General features: G+C 32.7%; 1 protein-coding gene and 1 pseudogene across 1 annotated transcript; one reads left to right on the plus strand and one right to left on the minus strand.

Annotated features, from left to right (window-relative positions):
• LOC105157068 (adenylate isopentenyltransferase 5, chloroplastic pseudogene) lies at positions 1-1,505 on the minus strand (annotated as a pseudogene).
• Positions 1,506-9,959: 8,454 nt separating this feature from the next.
• LOC105156963 (alpha/beta-Hydrolases superfamily protein) lies at positions 9,960-15,118 on the plus strand. The gene is made up of 9 exons (XM_011073235.3): positions 9,960-10,273; positions 11,646-11,722; positions 12,557-12,662; positions 13,235-13,327; positions 13,481-13,546; positions 13,726-13,871; positions 13,962-14,070; positions 14,520-14,584; positions 14,734-15,118. Exons 1-9 carry the CDS (start codon positions 10,028-10,030, stop codon positions 14,879-14,881), a joined length of 1,056 nt encoding a protein of 351 aa, XP_011071537.1. The 5' UTR covers positions 9,960-10,027; the 3' UTR covers positions 14,882-15,118.
• Positions 15,119-21,693: the final 6,575 nt, after the last annotated feature.

Below are 21,693 nucleotides of genomic sequence, written 5' to 3' on the forward strand. Positions count from 1 at the left end.
TCCAAATATGTACTAATGATATCTCGAACATACAATATGAAACGGAGATTACAAACATAATTATTATTATTTCAAATGAAATGACGCGGGTTTTTGGAGAGATGATCGCGAAGAATCTCACTAGTCCTTGGTGAGCTTTGGGATTCGACTCTCGTGACATCACATTCCTCTGTTTCACATGGGATTCACTAACATATACATCGTAAATGAAGAGTAGTAATCATTCCAAACTGAGAGTTTTGAAACCCCGAAGCTTACCAAGAATCTTCCGATCCACTAGTTGTTTGTAGTAGCTACTGCAGTGGCATTGGATGGAGTACCGACAGTCGGTTTCGGATCTATGTTTTCTTTGCAAATGAAACGAGCCACAATGTTTGTACTAGGGTCCAGCACCAATCTCTCCCATGCTTCATCAGCATCTCCACCACGTCGAAGGAATACCTCTGTGGCGTTCAACCGATGGATCTGCCACCCCAATTCCTCCCTCATCCTCAAAATTTTTTCAACTTGACGGCAAGCTAATTTGCAAGTGTTCATCTTTATTTCATCAATAGCTGCCTTAAGAAGCTTAGCCCTAGTCTCACCATCGACAAGACCCTCGCTCCTGAAGAACTCATCCATCTCGGGGACCCCAATGGCACGCCTAATCCCATAATCATAGTCACGAATTTTTGGGTCAAAAAATGCCTTACCCTCCTCCACCAACCCACTATCCACCATCTGATCAACCCTTTTCGACACGTGCGAATGCAAGACCGGGATCGCCACGTCCATCCAGAGAAAACAACACTCGTACTTGGAGGAAAACTCAGTGTCGTCATTGACAAGTGCTAGTACGAAGGAATTGGACCCTCCAGCAATGATTGGCAACCGATTCTTTTGTACGATGGCATCAGCAGCCAGCAATGCATGATGCACAAAATCATGTACAGTGAAATCCACCTCGGGATCAATGATTCCGAGCAAATGGTGTGGCACACCGCGGCATTCCTCATTGCTCACCTTATTGGTTACTATGTCTAGGCCCTTGTAGACCTGAATTTTGTCCGAGTTGATGACCTCTGCCCCGAAACGGGTGGCCAGGTCTATCGCCAGGCGCGATTTGCCTGTGCCAGTGGCACCCAATACCACCACCACCTTATCCTTCCCTTGGTGCTTGTTCATCATGCCCCGACCTGAAAAGTTCGTCATGCTGGATTGTGCTGGCTTCCAGGCAGAGATCGACATTCTAATTGGTAATTATTTTTACTTTTTTTAACACCTGTCAATTTCATCACACAAATAAAAAAAGAGAAAGGCCACTTGTTAGTATTCTCTCAAACAAAACAACAAACAAAACATGTACCAGATACAATCTAATATTTTAGAATATCTATCTATCATAGAGAGACAAGCTCTTCCAATTTTTGGATTAATTTCTCTTCTTCAAAAGGATTTATTTGAAGAAAAACTTCAAACATTTGTGGGCTCTAGAGAGAATCACGAACAAGTTTCATTGATGTGAAAGAAATTACCTAGACAATTGTTTGAAACATGGAGAAACATATGATGTGTAGGGGGTATTTATACATAGATACGTACACACAATGTGGAACAAATCAAGCCATGCATAGTAATAACTTTACCCCTATCCCTATCCACTTACTATATAGCAATTCAAATAAATCATGAGCAAGGCTCTGTCCTACTGTATTTTTGACTGAATTTATGAAATAGGAAAAGAATCATTAATTATTGCGAAGCTGTCGTCAAAGATAATACAAATACTAATCATAATTAAGATGTCAAAATCTACACCGTGCAGGTACCATTAGAGATGCAATAAATCCATCATAATTATTTTTGTAAAACAATAATTCTTGGGATGTATAATGAGTAATTTTATTATATCGAATGAGAAAAAAATTATGAGAAATTAAAAGATAATGACAAAGTATTTAGTGATTATCCATATCTTACGTAGGATTTGCTTTTGAGTAAAATCAAGTGAGTTTACAAAATTGAATTTTAAATCCGAAAAAGTATTCTCATTAATTGGTCAACCTACTATATATGAAAAAACATATAATTAACAAAATCTATATTAATTGAACGTTAATAAATGTGGTGTACAGATTTTATCTCTTAATTTACTGAAATTTAATTGGAGCAAATTTTGAATGTTAATTATACTATTCTTGTAATTGTTACTATATGCAATTAATTCATGTATTTGGACATTTTGTGGTCCATGATTAATGTGAAAGTAATTAAGTTGCAGTATCCATCCGTTGATGATACTGATTGCATCCATTTATTTTATTTTATTTTAATTTAGTTTTATAATAACGGTATTGTATGCAGCAGCAAATCAGTTTCCTGAATTATTTTACATGAATTCTTCACTATATGTTACAAGAATTAATCATACAACTTATTCCTCGTTAATATTCAAGAATATAGCAATGATTAATACGCTTTTATATATATCATAAATGTTAACATGCGATCACAATTCGTGTTAGACGTCTTATATTAATATATTAGCATTATACATTTATTCATCAATCTCAAATGCAATCGCGGACAATTTGATTTAATTTATCCCTATGCACATCAACAAGAAATATATATAACCCTATTTGCGACTAGTTAAAACTTGCCGATACATTTAGCACGATCAACAAACGATGTAATCCCTGCACAAACTAACTTAATACTCACTTCCATATGAGTATGATCAACGAAGGATGTAATACGTACTCAAACTAAATTAATACTTACTTTCATATGATGCTTCTACATATGTACGAACAAAATTTATTATCTCTACTTCTACCAATTAAACTAGTGTTCGAGCAGTTAGTATAAATTACTAAAATTATCAAAATTATAAATTTTGTTCATACATATATAGAAGCATCATATGGAAGTAAGTATAAATTTAGTTTGAGTACGGATTACCTCCTTCGTTGATCATACTCATATGGAAGTGAGTATTAATTTAGTTTGAGTAGTGTAGAGTGGAAATCACCAGAAAATCCTATCCAACTATTACAAAAGTTGGAGTACAAAACTCCTTAAGATTATTACAGGCCAATATAACAACTTAAATGATAATAACAAATGAAAGAAAATAATGAAATAATTAAATCAACAGTATAGTGATTAATAGGCTCAGAGTAGCCAGATGTAATATCTCGATAAAGGAATACGGTCACAAGGCACCGTTTCTACAATGAACCGACTCACAGTAACTCCACAAATCAAGAACCCAACCACAACTCCAATCACTCAGATCTCAGTATCACACGGTCACAAAGACCCCAACTCAATATTTCACATATTATGAGTAAGCTGTTATTTTCCAACTTTGCAATTTTAATATACGTGTTAAGTGTATATATATATATAATTTAACTGAATTTTGCAAATAGATCATTCTTGAATGAACTGTACCAGCACCATCATTCGGACGACACCAATTATTGATCGACTTGTATCAACTGATTTCAAGAATTGGTTCAAACGACATGTAAGTTTATGCATTTTTTTTTTAATAATTAAAACCATATGTTGTGCTACATACAAAATTGTATAATATATGAACGTGCAAGTTGATCCTGAGTTGAACTACACGAACAACGAGTTCTTAAAGTGCTATTATTGGGTCCCAGTGTAAAGGTGACGACGTTCCCTTGCTACTTAGTGAATGTTTACAATTTTCACACGGAACGTCACAAAGTCAGAAAGTCAACCATTAAATTGTGAGGTGTGTGTGAAAAGTTCATCGTATACAGACGAGAACAATGACTTCTATGGGATAATTGAAAAGGTCATTCAATTGACATACCCACTTACTCCGACCTTGCACATCGTTCTATTCAAATGTCATTGGGTCAATCCAGTAAGAGACATGACGGTACACCCTCGTTATCACCTCGTTAATATAAACTTCAAAAAGGTGTATCAAAAGGATCAACTACTCTTGATTGACTAATATCACATATCAGCCAAAAGAAGTCATACCAATCTCTAAAGTTGCTACGGATAATCAGACGTACAATCTCCATGATCACAATGGTATACAAATCTTTGTTAATCTTTTGGCTGCAAACAACAAGGTGCAGGTACATCACGAATGCAACATGTTTAAAATAATAATGAACAAGACAAGGATGATGAAGATAGTTTCGAGGACTACGAGACTGATGAATATGAGGCTACATAATCTAGTATTTTGTAATGTAATTCTAAAGTTTGCAATATTTTATTGAAAAACTATTTTTTTAAAAAAAAACATATTTATTTGGAACGACCATATATTAACCATACAATTACAATAGTCGTTCCAAATTATGGGGGAAAAATTTTGGCACCACATGGAAAAGTGGAGGGAAATGAAATTTTGTAGCAGTCAAAATATTAAATCTGGTTGTTACAAAAACTAAACGAAAAGCTAGTACTATCTTGAAATTGCATAACCGTTTAAAACACCGGTGCAATCCTTATTCTATTTCAAAAACTTATGTTTGCAATTACGATATCTTAAAATTCGGGAACCCGATTCACACCAAATTTAAATATATATATATATATATACAAGACTGTGTCCATTAGATCGTATCAAATCGTATGATTTAAAATCACATGACCTGATTAAAGGATACACAGTCTTGAATGATTATTCTTATATTTCGGGTACGATATCTCGACATTCGTATACCCAATAAGGCTAAAACTTTGTCAAATGTATTCTACTGTAAGTATGATCATATTCAACAGTTTGATTTGAATTTTAATGGTCCGGTTAACCCATGCAGTTAAATAATATAAAATGATAGTTATATCAACGGGATACTAACATTTATGTATATACAAATTTATTACATACTGTGAACATATATCAATATGATCTATAAATTTTTTTATGTACTCTAATTGTATTATTCCACATAATGATACTTTTTTACAATATTAAATTATTCAAACAAATTTTTAATTTTTGTATATCTTAAAGAAAAATAATTAATTATTTAGAATACCATTTGTAACGGATTTATGAACTGGAGGAGCAAAATGACGTCGTTTCTTCTTTTGGAATACTCTTTGTAACGGCTTTATACTCGGTTAGCCAAAACAATGTCGTCAATGTTAAGTACAAATATCATATTTTGTAGCTCTTTTTGTAACAGCGTTATACACAGCTATGTGATAGAAATTCCTTTTGGCGCGATTTTTCACGTACTATAATACCATTTCCATCAGTATTTGACCATTCCAAAAAAAATAATATAAGGAGTACTTAACAGATTTTTCCTATATTTCCCTCACTCCCCTCTCCTCACTGTCTCTCTATCTCACTCCCCCCCCCCCCCCAACGCCCCCATGATTGCCACACCCCCACCACCAGCCACCACTTCGAGGTAAGTAAACCCATCCCTTTTACTTTTTTTAAAAAATTTATGTCATTTTTATTTGTATGTAATTTTTTTAATGTAGCTAATTTAAAATTTTTCTGTAATTTTTATAAATTTTTTATAATTTTCTATAATTTTATAAATTTTTAATACATTTTTTAAATTTATAATACATTTCTAAAACTTTTAGTACATTTCTGAAATTTTTAAATAAAATATAAAATTTTTGAAATATTTCTGAAATTTTAAAAAAAAACTGTGATTTTTATAAATTTTCTGTAATTTTTATAAGTTTTTATAATTTTCTCTAATTTTATAAATTTTTAATACATTTCTGAAATTTTTAAATTTATCATAAATTTTTTGTAATTTTAATAATTTTCTATAATTCAAAACATTTTGAAAATTTTCTTAATTTTTTGTGATTTTTAAAAAAAAATTTGTGATTTTCAAAAAAAATCTGTAAATTTTTTGGTAATTTGAAAAAATTTTGTAAGTTTTTCATTAAAAAATATATTTTTATGTAATTTCTACAATTATAAAAAAAAAATGGACCTTAATGCCATTTTTAGGAATAAATTGAATCTTAATGCAGTTTTTAGGAAAATTATGCAGTTTAGAATAATTGAGAATAAATGGAGCACCAGTTATTCTGGTTTAATAATTTAAAGTTAAGAATATTTTTTATTTTTATGTAATACTTACATTTTTTATACATTTTTATTTAACATGTTACATTTTCAGTTGACTTATTGGTGGGACTGTGATGACGAGACAATGTTCAAGGTTGTCAAGTCACTGGTGGATAAGTTTCCTGCATAAGCGATTTGCAGACCGGAATCAGTTGGCCCGACCGCTGTAGCTAGCCGAAGAAATCTAGTGCCAACTATTGGAGTACTAGGTGAGTCCAAATTTTCAGTCACAGTCGGCGAATAACAAGGTCAATCGAACAACCAACCCAATACAGCAGCTACCCTTTACCACGGGGTCGTCCTCCAACAGGGCCCACATGCATAAGTTGATAAGTATTTTAAATCGTACTATTAATTTAATTGGACTTTTTAATTTTCTTATCATTTATTTAAATAGTTTTTCAGCAGGAGGCACAATTCGAATGCCTCGTCAAACAGATGAAGGTGTTCGAGGAGTATTATAACAAGAAGGAGGACGGGCAATGGAGCAGCCCGAGGACAGTAGAGGTTGCAGCAAGTGTACGTGATAATTTAATTTTTGAATTTAAAATTAGTTTTTTAAAATCTAATCAATTAATCTGTTTGTAGGAGTTGTTCTTGAGAATGATGGAGGATCGCCACAACCAGCAAAACAGTGATCAAAGTCCTCCATTAAACGAGTAACAGGTGTGGTTGCCAACACGGGCAGCCTAAAAGAGGGGCCGAGTATTTGGTGGGCTCCGAGACCCACCATACGGTTGCTAGACCATCACAGTTTAGCATGTCCACTACTCCATTGCCGGGCCCACCACAATCGCCGTGCCCTGACCTTGATGATCGGGTAGTAAAGCTCGAGTAGTGGATGAGGCGAATGGATCCACTTGGCCCAATCCTCCAGCGCACTAGCCTCCAATTGATCCTCCGACACTCAACGACGACGCGGCCAACGGGGAGGTTGCTTTAGATTAGAACTTTTCTAATTTGTAAAAATATAATATTAAAACAATATTTTTAGTTTTGTAATTAAATTATATTTATTTTCTTGTTATATTATATATTTTTTTATATAATATTGCACATTTAAAAAATTAAAACGACATATATAACAAAAATTCAATAATTCATTTTTACAAAAAATGAATATTAAAATAAATTAAACATAATTAAATATAATAAAAAAATATTTTTTATTTTGTCATTGCTTTTGTAACGGCTTTTGTAATAAGGTTTACTGTCATATAACCACGAAGCGGTTACAAAGATCGTGCAAAAGAAAGTTAACAATTTCTAAACAAGCCGTCCAAAAAGCTGTTACAAAAGCAGTATAAAAAATAGTTACAAAGACAAATGCAAAATTAAAACCAACATATGCATAAGGAGTTACAAAAACCATTACAACAACTGTTGAAAAAAGAATTTCAAAGACAGATAAAACAACCAATTACAAGAAGTATTCCAAAAATCATACATATATGTGATGTGTTACAAAGGTTGTTTCAATAAAAATTAAATCAAACTTAATTTGGTTGTTCAAAAAATAGGTCTGGAGCTCTTATAACGACCTCTCATGGCCGTAAAAAGACCGTTATAAATTGTAATAGCCTTTACAAACTTTTTGTAACTCCCAAAAGAGCAGCGATTGGTGCACCGTTACAAAGACCGTTACAATTATTCAAAAACTGTTCCAATTTATTAACCTGATCATTACTTTAAAATGTTTTTTTTTTGTAGTGCTAGGCCGGTGCAAATATTCATTTTTAATCTTGTTAATACCAATATTTAAATTCTAAAACTCATTTTGAGCTCTCCAAAATGAAAAACTTTCGAATTTAGATTTCTTGATTCATGAGTTCTAAAGTAAGTTCTTGAATATTGCAAATAAAAAATCTATTTAACTAGAAAAAAATAAATCATCAAGATAAATATATATGAAGTTTTACGTATTTAACCAAGAAATATAGGTGTTAGTCTGGATGTGCTCCAAAAGTGTGAAGGGCCCATCAAATTAATTTTTTCAAAATTAAGTATAAAAATACATTACAGACGTTGCAAGTTGTTTCAAAAATAACTCTTTGAAACTCGAGTCAAATTTAGTCTAATAGGTATATTTGCATATAATAAATTTTTTTTTTTATTTTTATGGATCAAAATGGCTAGCTCATATTAACTCAATATCCTTACATCCACTTAGTATATTAACCCTATAGTTTCCATAAGATCAACTATATTAAGATCAGTCTTCACTAAATCGAGCATTATGGACCAACAACCATCAACTCAGTAATGGGCTCTACGTCCTCAATAAGGTTCGATCCAATTTTCACTAGAACTAACATTATATGCCTACTACTGTCAACTCGTAATATACTAGTAGAAGTATGGCTTTTTCACTATGATTAATTGTCATGGTTGAAAATAAAAAAATCATGGTAGATATCAATTAACAACGATTGCGCAACGACGATTAGCCGGTGTTTCTACAAACAAGTTCAAAATATTAGCTACAATTGAAAATTATGAAAAACATTTTGGCCGTAGGTAATTAAAACCATTAGCAAATGAATTTAAGTTTTTACATCGATTTTGTTTGACCATAGTCGATAATATTGCATTGCTCTGGTTGTTAAGCCCGTAATCATTTATTGTGTATGGAATAATCCATTTTCTTGTAATGATACATGCACGCAAGGTAACAAGCTCTACGTTCTTAACAGGATTCGGACGAATCTTCACTAGATCCAGCATTATAGACCGACAACCACCAACTTATAATACATCCATATAAAGTAACACGCTCTACATCCTCATAAGGCTCGACCCAATCTTCACTAGCTTCAGCAATACTGTAGACCGGCAACCATCAACTCATAATACATTCGAATAACGAGCTATACGTACTTAGCAACGTTCAGCCTGATCTTCATCATTTGATCAAACATTATAAAGTGACAACTATAAATTTAGAATACATCTATATAAAATAATAAATTTTATATTTTAATAAAATTCAAACTCGTAACAAAATCATAAATCTAATCATTGGACCACCATACTTATGATAATATCATCATTTCTATTTAATAGGTCCACTCAAAACAAATAACCAATAGCATTTAGGGGATTATTATTTATTATTTCAATTTGTTCCTTCCATAATTGTTGTCCTACTTTTATACATGATGTGGCTATTAGCCACATGAAGTACTTCTCATTTTAATCCAAAATATTGATTAATGTCATATGAATTGTTGAAAATAAAAATGTAATTTTAGTCCTAAAATTTGGCATTTTTTATTCTGCATAAATTAATTCTCACAAGTTAATTATGAAACTTTAATATTTTGATAATTTTAATCATGTAAATCAATTCTTGCATCACAAAAATATTTAATCCCCAAATTACAGACTCAAATTGTTTTTTTTAAATAATATAATCAACCTCTTTTACAAAAACACAAAATATAATTTTTTTTATTTGATATTAGTATTATTTGACATTTATGATTAAAAAAATATAAAAAATTGAAATTAATATAGTAGTATATCTACATTGTTTATATCGAATATCGAAATAATTATGTGTTAGGCCACCTAATTAAACATGACACAAACCTAATATTAACTATATTTACATATTTATTTAGATATATTTGTTTGATTTATTTCTAACTCGAGGTATATTTTCTGTCGACATGGAAAAATATTTTTGATTTATATTTAAACTATTTATACGAAGAACATCAATAAATTCAAATAAATATATTAAAAATTCTTTATTTTTTTAATAAAATAAATATGAATAGATATTTAAATATTATTCTGATTTAATTTGATACATTGAAGTGGCTAAAAGTCTCTAATAGTCAAAAAGAAATAAATATCCACAGCCCAAAATACTTCAAAAGGGAAAATAAAGTGTTAGTTCTGTCTACTCAAAAATGGAGTCTTTGTTTTTCGATGGAAAATTCTGATATGAATCTCTCCACGCCATCTTCGCTCTCTGCGTCGTCGCAGACGGCGGCTTCGTCGGGAAATTCTTGGTTTTCCGGCATTGTGCGTGGCCGGTCTGCCTCCGGTAAGATGACAAACAAGTCCTCCGCCGCCGCCGCCGTTGGCGACGGCGTCGGAGTTGGTGCTGGACCCATTAACAAGAAGCATCAATTTCGTGGGGTGATGTTTAAGTACGGGCCAAAGTCAGTTCAGGTGAGGGGAAAGAAGAATCTTGATGAACTGTGAAACAAGAGTGTGTTCTTTTCTGACTTTGGTTATTGATGGCTACTCTGGTTTTTTACTTGTTTGAGCTGAATTCGAGTATTGTATTCAAGAAATGGGTTGTGGGTATGTTTGGATTTTTAGTTGGTTTTCTGGCTGAAGAATTATGTAGTTGAAGTACTGAAATTAGAGATCAAGATTCTCAAACGGGATTGCTTTACATTCTGATGGTTAGTGATTTTAGGTACTTTGAATTGAGTTGGATTTGAGTAATGGATTGTGGGTGGAATTTTAGGTTTTGTTCATTTTTTGTAGGAGAAGTTAAAGTTGAAGAAAATGAATCAGAAAGCAACATTTCTGATGCCATTGCTTTACTTTGTTGTGGCTTCTGATCTTAGAACTAATACTGAGAGTTGGTGGGAAATTGGGAATGAGCTGTGATCGACTTTGTTTTTAGTTAATATTGTAGGACGAGTTTAGATTGAAGAAGCTGAACCTGAAAATTTAGTAAATTTGAGAAACGGGCACCAAAAAGATTTTGACTTTTGTTCGTTTTTCATGGAGAAATTTAGATTGATATGCGAAACATGTGCAGCTTGGTAATTATTTTGTTGGTAATCACCCTATTTTCAGCCGTCAGCCATGTCTTGTACATAGATCCCCGATTTTTTTCATTTCAACAACTTAAATCTGTGAAGGTGTTTAGTGTTCCTAGTGGTTCCTTATTCTCACCACGTTGATAGATAAGAATTTCCTTTAAATTATAAACAGATGACGAAATATGATAGGTTTCCATGTTTATGATGTTGCATCAATCCTGAACTTTTCTGGTCAAGCTATTTTATCAAGAAGAAATGGAGTTTGTATTAAAATGTTTGTCTTCCATAACATCATATAGGAGGTATTATTTGCTTGAAAGCCTTCTTGTTGAATACTTGAACACGTTGGCACAAAATTAAGTAAATGTGATTTGATGACTCAATCATCATGTCAGAGATTCACAGAGCTGCATAAGTATTCTGCTTGTTCAAAAACATCTAGTTTATACAACTGATGCTTCTAAGTGGCATGAGCTGCTTCTTGTATATTCGCGAATGTATAGGAGAAGTAGCAGATCTAGACAGCCAACTGTTTTTGCCTGTATATTCACATGAGAAATTCATTATTAGACACATTGATTTTAACCTTATATCTTGTGGTTTGCACCCATTATATTTCTTCCCCAACTAAATTAGATGTCAACTCATGCCATCGTAGTTGAACTTTTATATTGGGTATAAGGTAACTAGCAAAGTGCATTTCTTTTTTCTTTATTACTCTCTTTTGTTTTTCTTTCGTCCTTGATCTCTTTCATTTTGCACAGGTTGCATTCAAAACAGGTGACTATAAACAGCAAGTTATTTTCATTGGTGGGCTAACAGATGGATTTTTGGCCACTGAGTATGTCACTCAATGCTGGATCAGATATTTATCTTTGCTTGTACTTCTGTTTTTATATTGTACTACTGTCTTTGTTCTATGCTAAACTTTGAGCTCCGGATACAACTTTCCAGATATCCTTCCTATCATTTTCTGATTAATTTTCCATTTGTTTATTTACAGCTTAGTGGTCATGCAAAATATAGATACCAAAAGTAATGCAATTGTCAGGAAATGTATGGTGTGGATTGTCGTTTAACTACTGGTTGTTTCTGGCTCCTCAATTGCATAAGAACCCATCTGAAACATTTGACTGTTTAACTTGGATGTGGAACATGTTTCCAGTAACACATCATCGTTAGAAGGAATCAAGAAACAACATCCCAGCCAAGAAACTTCCTTGACCGATGGTTAGATCAAGAAAAAAGCAATAGCTCATAAAAAGATGGATATCAAAGTAGTTTGATTTCTTATATCACATCAGATAGCATATAGTTCTTGTGATCAATCCTCACGATTGTGGAAAAAGATTTTAAAGCATTAAAGTGTTACTTGTCTAATTTGCCAAATTTACGTGTCTAATGAATAACATTTAGATTCATATTTATCCTGGCTCTTGTAGTTGCTGTAAGTAAAATAGTGAATATTCCAAATTTGAGTTATTGAACGGGGCCTGCACAATGTTTCTTATGTGACTAAGATGACAAACACAGAAGCATGCACATTTTGGTAAATGTGTACATTTATGAAGCCATTTTATACAGAAGTAAATGGGTCTGTCCGGTCAGAACATCATATCTCCTTTACTGATTTTATGTTAGTTCATCCTAACGTAGATGGTTCTGAATTTTCCAGATATTTGGAGCCTCTTGCAATTGCTTTGGACAGAGAGCATTGGTCATTAGTTCAATTTCTTTTTTCATCATCGTATGCAGGATATGGCATCTCAAGTTTGAAACAAGTAAGTTATTAGTTGCACGTTAATGTTTTGTGGTGCTCATAGACTAAATCTTAATACCACTCTATAGACTTATTGGTCAACTCTTAGTCCCCCCACATGCATATTGTGAAGTTTTTTGTTGAGTAATTGAGGGTTTTCGCTCTTATTAAAAAACCTACTGATTCATGTTCCATCCACCTTAAACAGTTAGCTAGATCAACATCTCAACTAGAATTCCCGTGCTACGAGATAAAATCAAAATGCTAGATTTCTTTTTCGCGAATAGCAGTTCAGTCAAGAACCTGATTTAGCTATTAGATTATATTGTTCTGGAGTCTGCAGTCCCAAATTCATAAAGGAGTGTCAAAACTTCGTCTGTTGTATTTCTCGATTAAGATAGTAAAAATGGCAGAGCGAGAGGTTCTGTTATGTCCTCAAAGCTTCTGAATTCTCATTTTCATAGTTCATAATCTTGCAATTGAAATAATTATCAATCTCAACTTCTGCTTGATATATCACAGTTCCCAGTGTTCACCAGTATCATGGTGATTGACTGATAATTTTTCGCTTACCCATTACATTTTTGGCTGAAGGATGCCATGGAGCTTGATCAGTTGATAAGTTACCTGATAAACAAGGAAGACTCTGAAGGTGTGGTGCTACTTGGACACAGTACTGGCTGCCAGGTAATCAGTTATTTCTCTTTGAATGAAGGATCATCCGAGATTTGATTGAAACTCCTGCTGAACTATAGAAAAGGCCGACGATATACAAAATTATTGATGGCCGTCATTTTACAAGCAAAAAGTTGTAGCTAAGACTCATTTTAATCTGTGTAGGATATCGTGCATTACTTGCGTACTAATGCAGCCTGTTCAAGAGCAGTCCGCGCAGCCATTTTACAGGTAAAGTTTTCATGTATATTTGCATGAAACTTTCTGAAAAAGTTCATTCCTTTGCATAAACAATAGCTGTGGTTTTATCTTACATTTTAGCTGTGTTGTAACGCTGATATAATAATACATGGATATATCATCACATCAGTGCTCATCTTTGTCTTTTTCCTCATCCATTGGCTATTCAGGCTCCAGTCAGCGACCGTGAATACAAAGCCACTCTCCCGGAAACTGCTTCCATGATTGATTTGGCTTCAAAGATGATAACTGAAGGTAGAGGATCAGAACTGATGCCCCGAGAAGCCAATCCAGATGCCCCGATTACGGCCGATAGGTGAGATTGATTTAAACTTAATTAAAACTTCCTAACTATGGTGCATTTGCATGTTCTATGTGATCTTTATTGTCTCTGAGCTGCATGCAGATACCATTCGCTCTGTGCATACAATGGTGACGATGACATGTTCAGTTCCGACTTTAATGAAGATCAGTTGAGACAGAAACTTGGCCACATGTCTAACACACCCACCCTGGTAGGTCTTGAATTTCATTTTAATGTCATGGAACACAAATAAAACGTAATTTTTGGTTTAAAGCAAGAATAAGTCTTCTGCTCTCACAGTACTAATTCTTGAATAATTATGGGTAAAAGTCACCGCACCCTCACTTGTATTTGAATTGATGAATTGATCATAGGGATTTGAAATCCCTGATTCCACATTGTAAAGGATTTAAAATCCTTCAACTTCCACTTTGAACTATTTTTCGTGGAATTCTTTTGATATGGAGTCATTTGAAATCCTTTACGAGTCCCTTAAATTCAAATCCTACCATCCAAATGCAGGCTTAGTATGCATGTGAATAAGCATCCCTAGAATCTTCAATTTGCCCATGTTGACATAATATAGAAGCGTTCCCTCCATCCTTCCTCCCTGGCAAATTTTACGAAATTCAGCTCTTTTTTTTCCTTATTTTTCCGTAGGTCATGTTTTCCATGGCTGACGAGTTCGTACCAGAATACGTGGACAAGAAAGCTCTGGTCAACAGGCAAGAACTTGAAACTTTTTGAACTGTGTACCTTAATCCTTAACTATGATTTTAGTCATCCCTCATCCCTAACATGTCATGTGTTAACATGGTACATTTGTTTTATGAAACTTAACTACTTTTGTCGTCCCATCTATGTATCTCTACAGATTGTGTCGAGCAATGGGGGGCGCAGAAAAAGTTGAAGTCGAATATGGAAGCCACTCGCTGTCTAACAGAGTCGAGGAAGCTGTCAAAGCCATAATAGATTTCATCAAGAGAGACGGACCCAAAGGATGGGACGACCCATGGAGTTAGTATCATTCCTTCAAGTACTTTCTGCTACTCCTTTGGTTACTCAGCTTCCTTTCTTGGTTTCTCCATATTCAGATACATAATCCTCCGCCATCCCGTCCGTTGTTCTTGTCTGTACATTGGAAAATTAGAGTATTATATTTTCTTTTAGATGAAATGATTTAATCTGCAACATTCATTTCTCTTGAGCAAATTTCAGTGAAATATTTGTTTGAGATAAAATGCAACTTTTTCTTTTTTTTTTCTGGGCAGCGGCATATATTGTCTGAAAATTCTGGTTCTGACCAATCTATCTAGATCTGAGGTAAGTGTAAACAACCAAATCCCATTCGGAATGTGATCAGTTTGATTCAATCAAACTGCGTTCAAACTCGAACTCGTGGACTGTCTTTGGGAACATGGACATCCTTTGTTTACAAGAATAAAAAATTCTTTGTTTAGGTTATTCCTCATGAATTGTGAATCCTTCTTGTTGAATGCGTGTTTTTTGGGGACATCTAGTCAAAATGGTATTTGGTTGTTTACACTTACCTAAGTTTTTGGAAGAATTCAAAGGTTAGTTCTACCTTGTTTATGTCAATTCTTGGACATTCTTGAACTTCCTTCAATGCCTCCCTTTCAGTTAGGTGGCAGAGTTTCGAGTTTGAGTTATACGAATACGGATATTTATTTATTTTTTTTCATAACTTTATTCATTGTGAAATTATTGGCGGGCTCGTCGTGGATTCCGAACCCAACTCACTTTATCATATATTAAGGGGTAATTCATACATATTGCAATTTTTCAACTATATATAGTAAAGAAAAGTGAAATTACACATTTGAGCTTCTTTCATATCCCTTTTTATATGGAGTTGGTTCATCTCTTGAGGGGTAATTTGGTAATCAAAAGATTTAATTTTATTTCATAATAATAAATGTGAGATCATGTATATTTTATTATAGAGTGATGAATGGGCTGTAAATTGGAATATGTGGCTCTCACATGGCCTCAATTCAATTCTTTCTCCAACCCAACAATGTAAAGCCAAAATGAACTAATCAATGAAAGCCAGTTGTCACGTGCACTGTCTCTGCATCACGTGATCTCTGTCTTCCCATTCAATGTCACCAGTGACACGTAATTATCTGTATCTATATAATAAATATTTTTTTATATTTTAAAATATATTATGAATAAAAATAAAATAGATAAATTCATAAATTATGTTTTTCAGAAAAAAGAAAAAGAAATTAATTTAAGGTATTACTGATAAAATAAAAAAATTAATGTTGTTATATCAAAATTACGCGAGTCATTTTTGTGAAAAAAATAATTATTACTATTTCAATTAATTTTTAAAATCATCTAGTTACGAGCGTGATTATTATATTTAAATACTGATGCTACAGTATCGCTAACTGTGCATAGAGGATTTTTTTTTTTTTAATGTCAGTATAAATAATAATTAGTTATATCATACGATATATAATATAAATATATGATTTTATTAAGTATATTAATAACTTCAATAATTTCATGAAAAATAAAGTTAACAGATAAATAAACTACAAACTACTAAAATCAAGAATTATTTTTATTCTTCTATTACTAACTGGTGAATAACTTTGAAATTCATAACTCAATATAACCCATGTCAATTAAAATCTTGCTCGATTGATAAGTTTGAAAGTCTGTAATCAAGAGATAGTAAATTCCAGCATCATAAATATGAATACAGGCATGATGTATCCCCTAATATAAGGATTTATTTTTTTTATTATTATTATTGTTATTATTATTATTTACATAAATAAAGTGTTATTAACCAATCGGTTATATATAAAATGTCTATAAAATAATATTTGCACCATTTAGGGCAAAGTTTAGGTTGTTTTAGGACTTCACCCAAGATTTGAAAAATAAAATAATAAGAATAAGAAAAGATGCTATTCAAATCATATTCTTGGAAGCCCCACTAATGTCACTAAATAATAATCATTACTTGGGAAAATTATACTAATCATCATTTTTTTAATGTGAATTAAATAATTTGTATACAAATTCAAATCACTGATTATTTTAAAGCTACGTCAAATAAATCTGTATATAATAAAATGAAAGGTATTAAGAATTAATAAAGAATAGTTCAAATTAAAATTGAATGATTAAAATTATGTTTGATTTCATTTTCAAATCATCTACAAGATGAACCGAACACATAGTATATTTGAGTGGATTTTTTTCCACCTTTAACTGAGTGTCTTTGAATTTTTTGAAATTTGAATCGAGTATATATATATACACACACACACACAATTATAACTACATATAAAGGAGATGTGATTTGGCAATAAATAGTGAATTTTATCTCCAAAATATAATTCATCCAAATATATATACAGTAATATATATATATATATAATTCAAGCCATGTACCAACAAAAATATATATACAATTACAAATACATATAATAGAGATAAGATTTAATAATAAACAATGAATTTTGTCTGCCAAGATATAAAATCAAACATGCAATACCCATCTTACCATATTTTAAGTTATCTCCAAAAATAAATCTAAACATACAGACTATTTCTTACACATACTTATTTATATTTGATGCGTGCAATTTTAGCACGGGTCCAAAGGTCTTGATCTTGATTTTATATTTGGGCTAACTGAGTGTAAGTTCTTGAGAAAGAGAACTTGCAAAATAAAAAGTTAACACTCCAATGCTTAAGTTAATTCCAAATTTAAGAATAAATGAATATAAAAATAAATTATGATGAGAAATTATGATAAAAGTGAGGATTCCGTATGTAAGAGTATGAAATTAGAGGAGCAGAGTATCAGCAAGAGGGATTCTCGAGTGTGGAAGGAGACTGTCTCTTGAGGGGTATTCCCCCTATTTATAGAGGAGGAGTCCCTCTGTAACAAGAGTTTCGGTGAGGGGGATTCGCATGCCCAGCGAGGAAGGCAAGATTCAGGAGGGATACAGTTGCACCTTATTCGTTTTTTAAGCAGCAAGTCTTCATGAAAGGGAACTCCTTTGTGCAGACTCCTACTTGGTGGGGAGTCTTTTTAGGTTGAAGAATCCAACCCCTTGAGGGCACCTTCCTCCCTTCGGGCTGGCCTTGAAAAGATGCAACATGGCTTCGTAATGGACATCCTTCTTAGACCGAGCTTTTGCAGGTTTCATCCTTGGACGAATTCTAGGGTGGGGGCTTCTCCTTGGGCCCAGCCTAGCGAGCCTCCCTCTTGGGTCGATCTTGAGAAATCAGACTTCCTTCCTTTGTCAATTTGTTTTTTGGAGGGCACCCACCAAGGTTGCCCGCATGTCTACTTTCTAGGAGGCACTCGCCAAGACCGCCTATCAAGTATTTTTGGGGCCTCTCATGACTTGGGCCTTTCATTTCTTTTTTCTTTTTGGATCATTTGGGCCTCTTTAAACTAACCTGTTTTTATGCACATCAATACTATTTCTACTTTTCTTTCTTTATCTCCACGAAACAACAAAAAACAATTAAAAACCTTAATCAAACATAATGTTGCCTTTTAGAATTATCCAAATAAATTCAAAGATTAACTGGGGATTTGAAATCGTCCATCAATCCTGATGGATATTATTAAATCATTTATAAAGATATAAGTTTTTTTTATACCGAAAATACACCATAAATATATACATTTTTCTCTTACCCCTAGCTCAAAATCAAAACTCGATCAAATCCAAATAAAACCTTATGATGCGTGTAATTTTAGCACGAATCCTATAAGTTTGGACCTTGATGATGGACTTGGGCCAATCGAACAAAAGAACTTGAAAATCAAAACTTGCAAAGCACGTTAGCACTCTGGCGTTCAAGTTAGTTTCGATTTTAGGAATAAATAATCATAAAAATAAATCGTAATGAGAAATTGAGATATGATTAAGAAATTCGTAGAAGAAATTGTAATTAAAGTGCAATTCGAATGTTAAAGCAAGAATAAAGAGCGATTTTCTAAATTCTTGAAGGTGTCCCCATTGAGGGACTGAACCTATATATATAAAGGGGGTGTCCCCTTCTGCTGGAATTTGCACACCACCCTTATCTAGGAAAAAAGAGTCAAAATACATGTAGATAAGGTCTAATTCGATCTTATCTCCAACTGATCACCTCACAGCAACATGTTTTTGTTTGGGGGAGGAGTCCTTACATGTGATGACTCCTATTTTGCTGGGAGTTCCTCTGGGTTTAGGAGTCTAGAGTTTAGGGGACACCTCCCTTCTCCTAAACTGTCCTAGTTGGATTCTGAGTTTGAGCCTGCGGTTTGAAAAGTGTTTTGTCAGGCCTCCTTCTCGGGTCAGGTCCATAGTCATTCTGATGGGCTACCTTCTTCTCAGGCTGGTGGAATATGCTCAAAAAGTCTTAGAATCCATGAACTCTCTTTTGGACCAACTCTTTTTAGATCGTACACATCACCTTAAATTTGTGTATAAATTAATTATAGTTCAAAACTAATTAATTCAATAACTGCATAGTGTGCGGCAGGTTAAACCCACTCATTCATTAGTCAAAAAGTGGCCACCACTTATGGACTTTTTAGCATTTTGATGTCTCCTGTATTAGCAAAAAAATTAATAATAATAAACTCTTCCTGTATTTTTTACTTAAATGGGAGTTTTTTTTTCTTTTGATTGACTAAAAAGTGGGCACCTATTTGATTTCCATTATCACAAACAATCATAATACAATATTTTAGTGGTTGGATTGCTGTTTCATTATTTAATTCTGCCGTGTCCCAATCTCTTTCAAAGTATATATAGAGCTCACAATTTTAATTATATTCATGTAAAATAAATTGACAGCAATCCTAGTGGAGACTGTACTTAATTTTTAGCTTGTTATCTTATGTGCGTAAATCACAGGTGGCAATACGGTTTGATTTATGATATTTCGTTGAAGACTCCAATCGATATAGTGATCTCGCTCGAAATATGTAATTTCGAGTGGTGTTCTCGACGCTGGTCACGTACTCTCACAAGATCTAGCATTTGGGTGTTGAGAATAAAACAAGAACGTGAGACTCGTCGGGTTCGTCCCCGACAATGATCATCCGACGCTCAAGTTAGTTTACTCGAGGTAAAAATATGCGATATGACAAGTGTAGGTTGAAAATAATAAAGGCCAGTTACCTCAACTGATGAGTGTCGGGGTATTTATAAAGTCCAGGTAGTTATTGTTGTTTGGGCCACGTGTCATCATCTGTTGTGGTGGCGTCCTTGATCAGATAGCTCACTCCTCCTGCGTTGTCAGGGTCTTCATTTCGGGTATTTGAGCGGGTCTGGGTATTGGGTGGTTCGACCCGGTGGCGAGGGACGCCGATCTTCTGCCATAATTACGAAAATGCTCTTCGTTAAGGGTATTTTTGATATTTTATCATAATATTATGGTATTCCCCATCATTATATAGGATTCGTCACTCTATGTGTGTATTATAAACTGACAGTAGCTGATTTATAATATTTAATTCAGTGAAGGTATTGAAATACTAATTGCTTGTGTACCGCTGGTGGGGTTACATGAATACATCGAGACAATGTGATTTTTAATTTTGCCAAACCTCTTCGTCAGTCTATCATCTTTACTTTTTATCCCAGTTTAGTCCTTCGTCTCACGAATGCATTTAATAATTTCTCAATTTTAAATACATCTCAAAATGGTCCCTGAAACTATAATTAAAGTGCACGGAATATCCCATTAATATACTTTAATAATTTGTCAATTATTAAAACGTATTATTTACTTCAATAATGGTGTTTTTAATACTAAAATACAAATATTAATAAAATAACTACTAATCATTCATAAAAAAAAAATCAAAGATGATAATAAATATATTTTACACGTAGGTATTAAAAGGCAAAAAATATATAAAAGAATTTACATGAATTCCAATTAACATATTTCTTCTTTATTTTGGAAAGTTGAATTTTTTTTTTTTTCACATTGATTGTAAAACTTGATCATAATATTTCTATTATTTTTTACCATATTTATTTCTCAATATTTGTGAGAAACTCATTGCTTAATAACTTATATTTAAATCCAAATTCAATAAACATTGCAAAATTTAAATAGAATATATTTAACTTGAATCTAGTAAATTTATTTATTTTCTCTGAATAATTTACGTAGTTGTTTTATTAATATTTCGATCTTTTGTTTAGTTATAAAAAATAATATTATTGGCGCAGATAATATTTATTAATTATTGGTAAATTATTAAAGTACATGGATGTTTATAATTTCATCTCTCATTAATGAAATATTCCATCTCTTTTAATTAAATTTCGTTAAAACATAACGGTCAGGACTAAAGTAGAATGAAAATTATAAATGAGGGACTTATTAGGAGATTTGGCCTTTTAATTTCTAGTATATTGGGTACTTTGACGGTAAAACATCACATAACGATCAGATTATGATCGCTCGAATAGCGATATTAATTTTAATATGGTCTCATATTTTATTTTTCAAAAAAATAAGAACAGAGATCTTGGCTTCAAACTCCGATCTTTTCTCACTCCATCATTGTAATTAAAAAAGAATTATATTTAATTTCCATTATCCTTTTATAATTCTTTGACCTCTTATCTTTAGTAAATATTTCATTCAAGTAATCCCAACTTCGAAAACAAAAACATATTTATGGTGGTCTAAGTGATTAAGTTTCTAGTTAAATTCAATTATAATTTTTAATATTTGATATAATTATATATAATTTTAAAAATTATATTTAATATTTTTGATATTTATTTGTCTGACAAATAAATTTCTTAATTAGTTA

Source organism: Sesamum indicum, linkage group LG3 (genome assembly GCF_026168435.1).
Source record: "Sesamum indicum cultivar Baizhima isolate 11 linkage group LG3, ASM2616843v1, whole genome shotgun sequence".
Taxonomy (NCBI): domain Eukaryota; kingdom Viridiplantae; phylum Streptophyta; class Magnoliopsida; order Lamiales; family Pedaliaceae; genus Sesamum; species Sesamum indicum.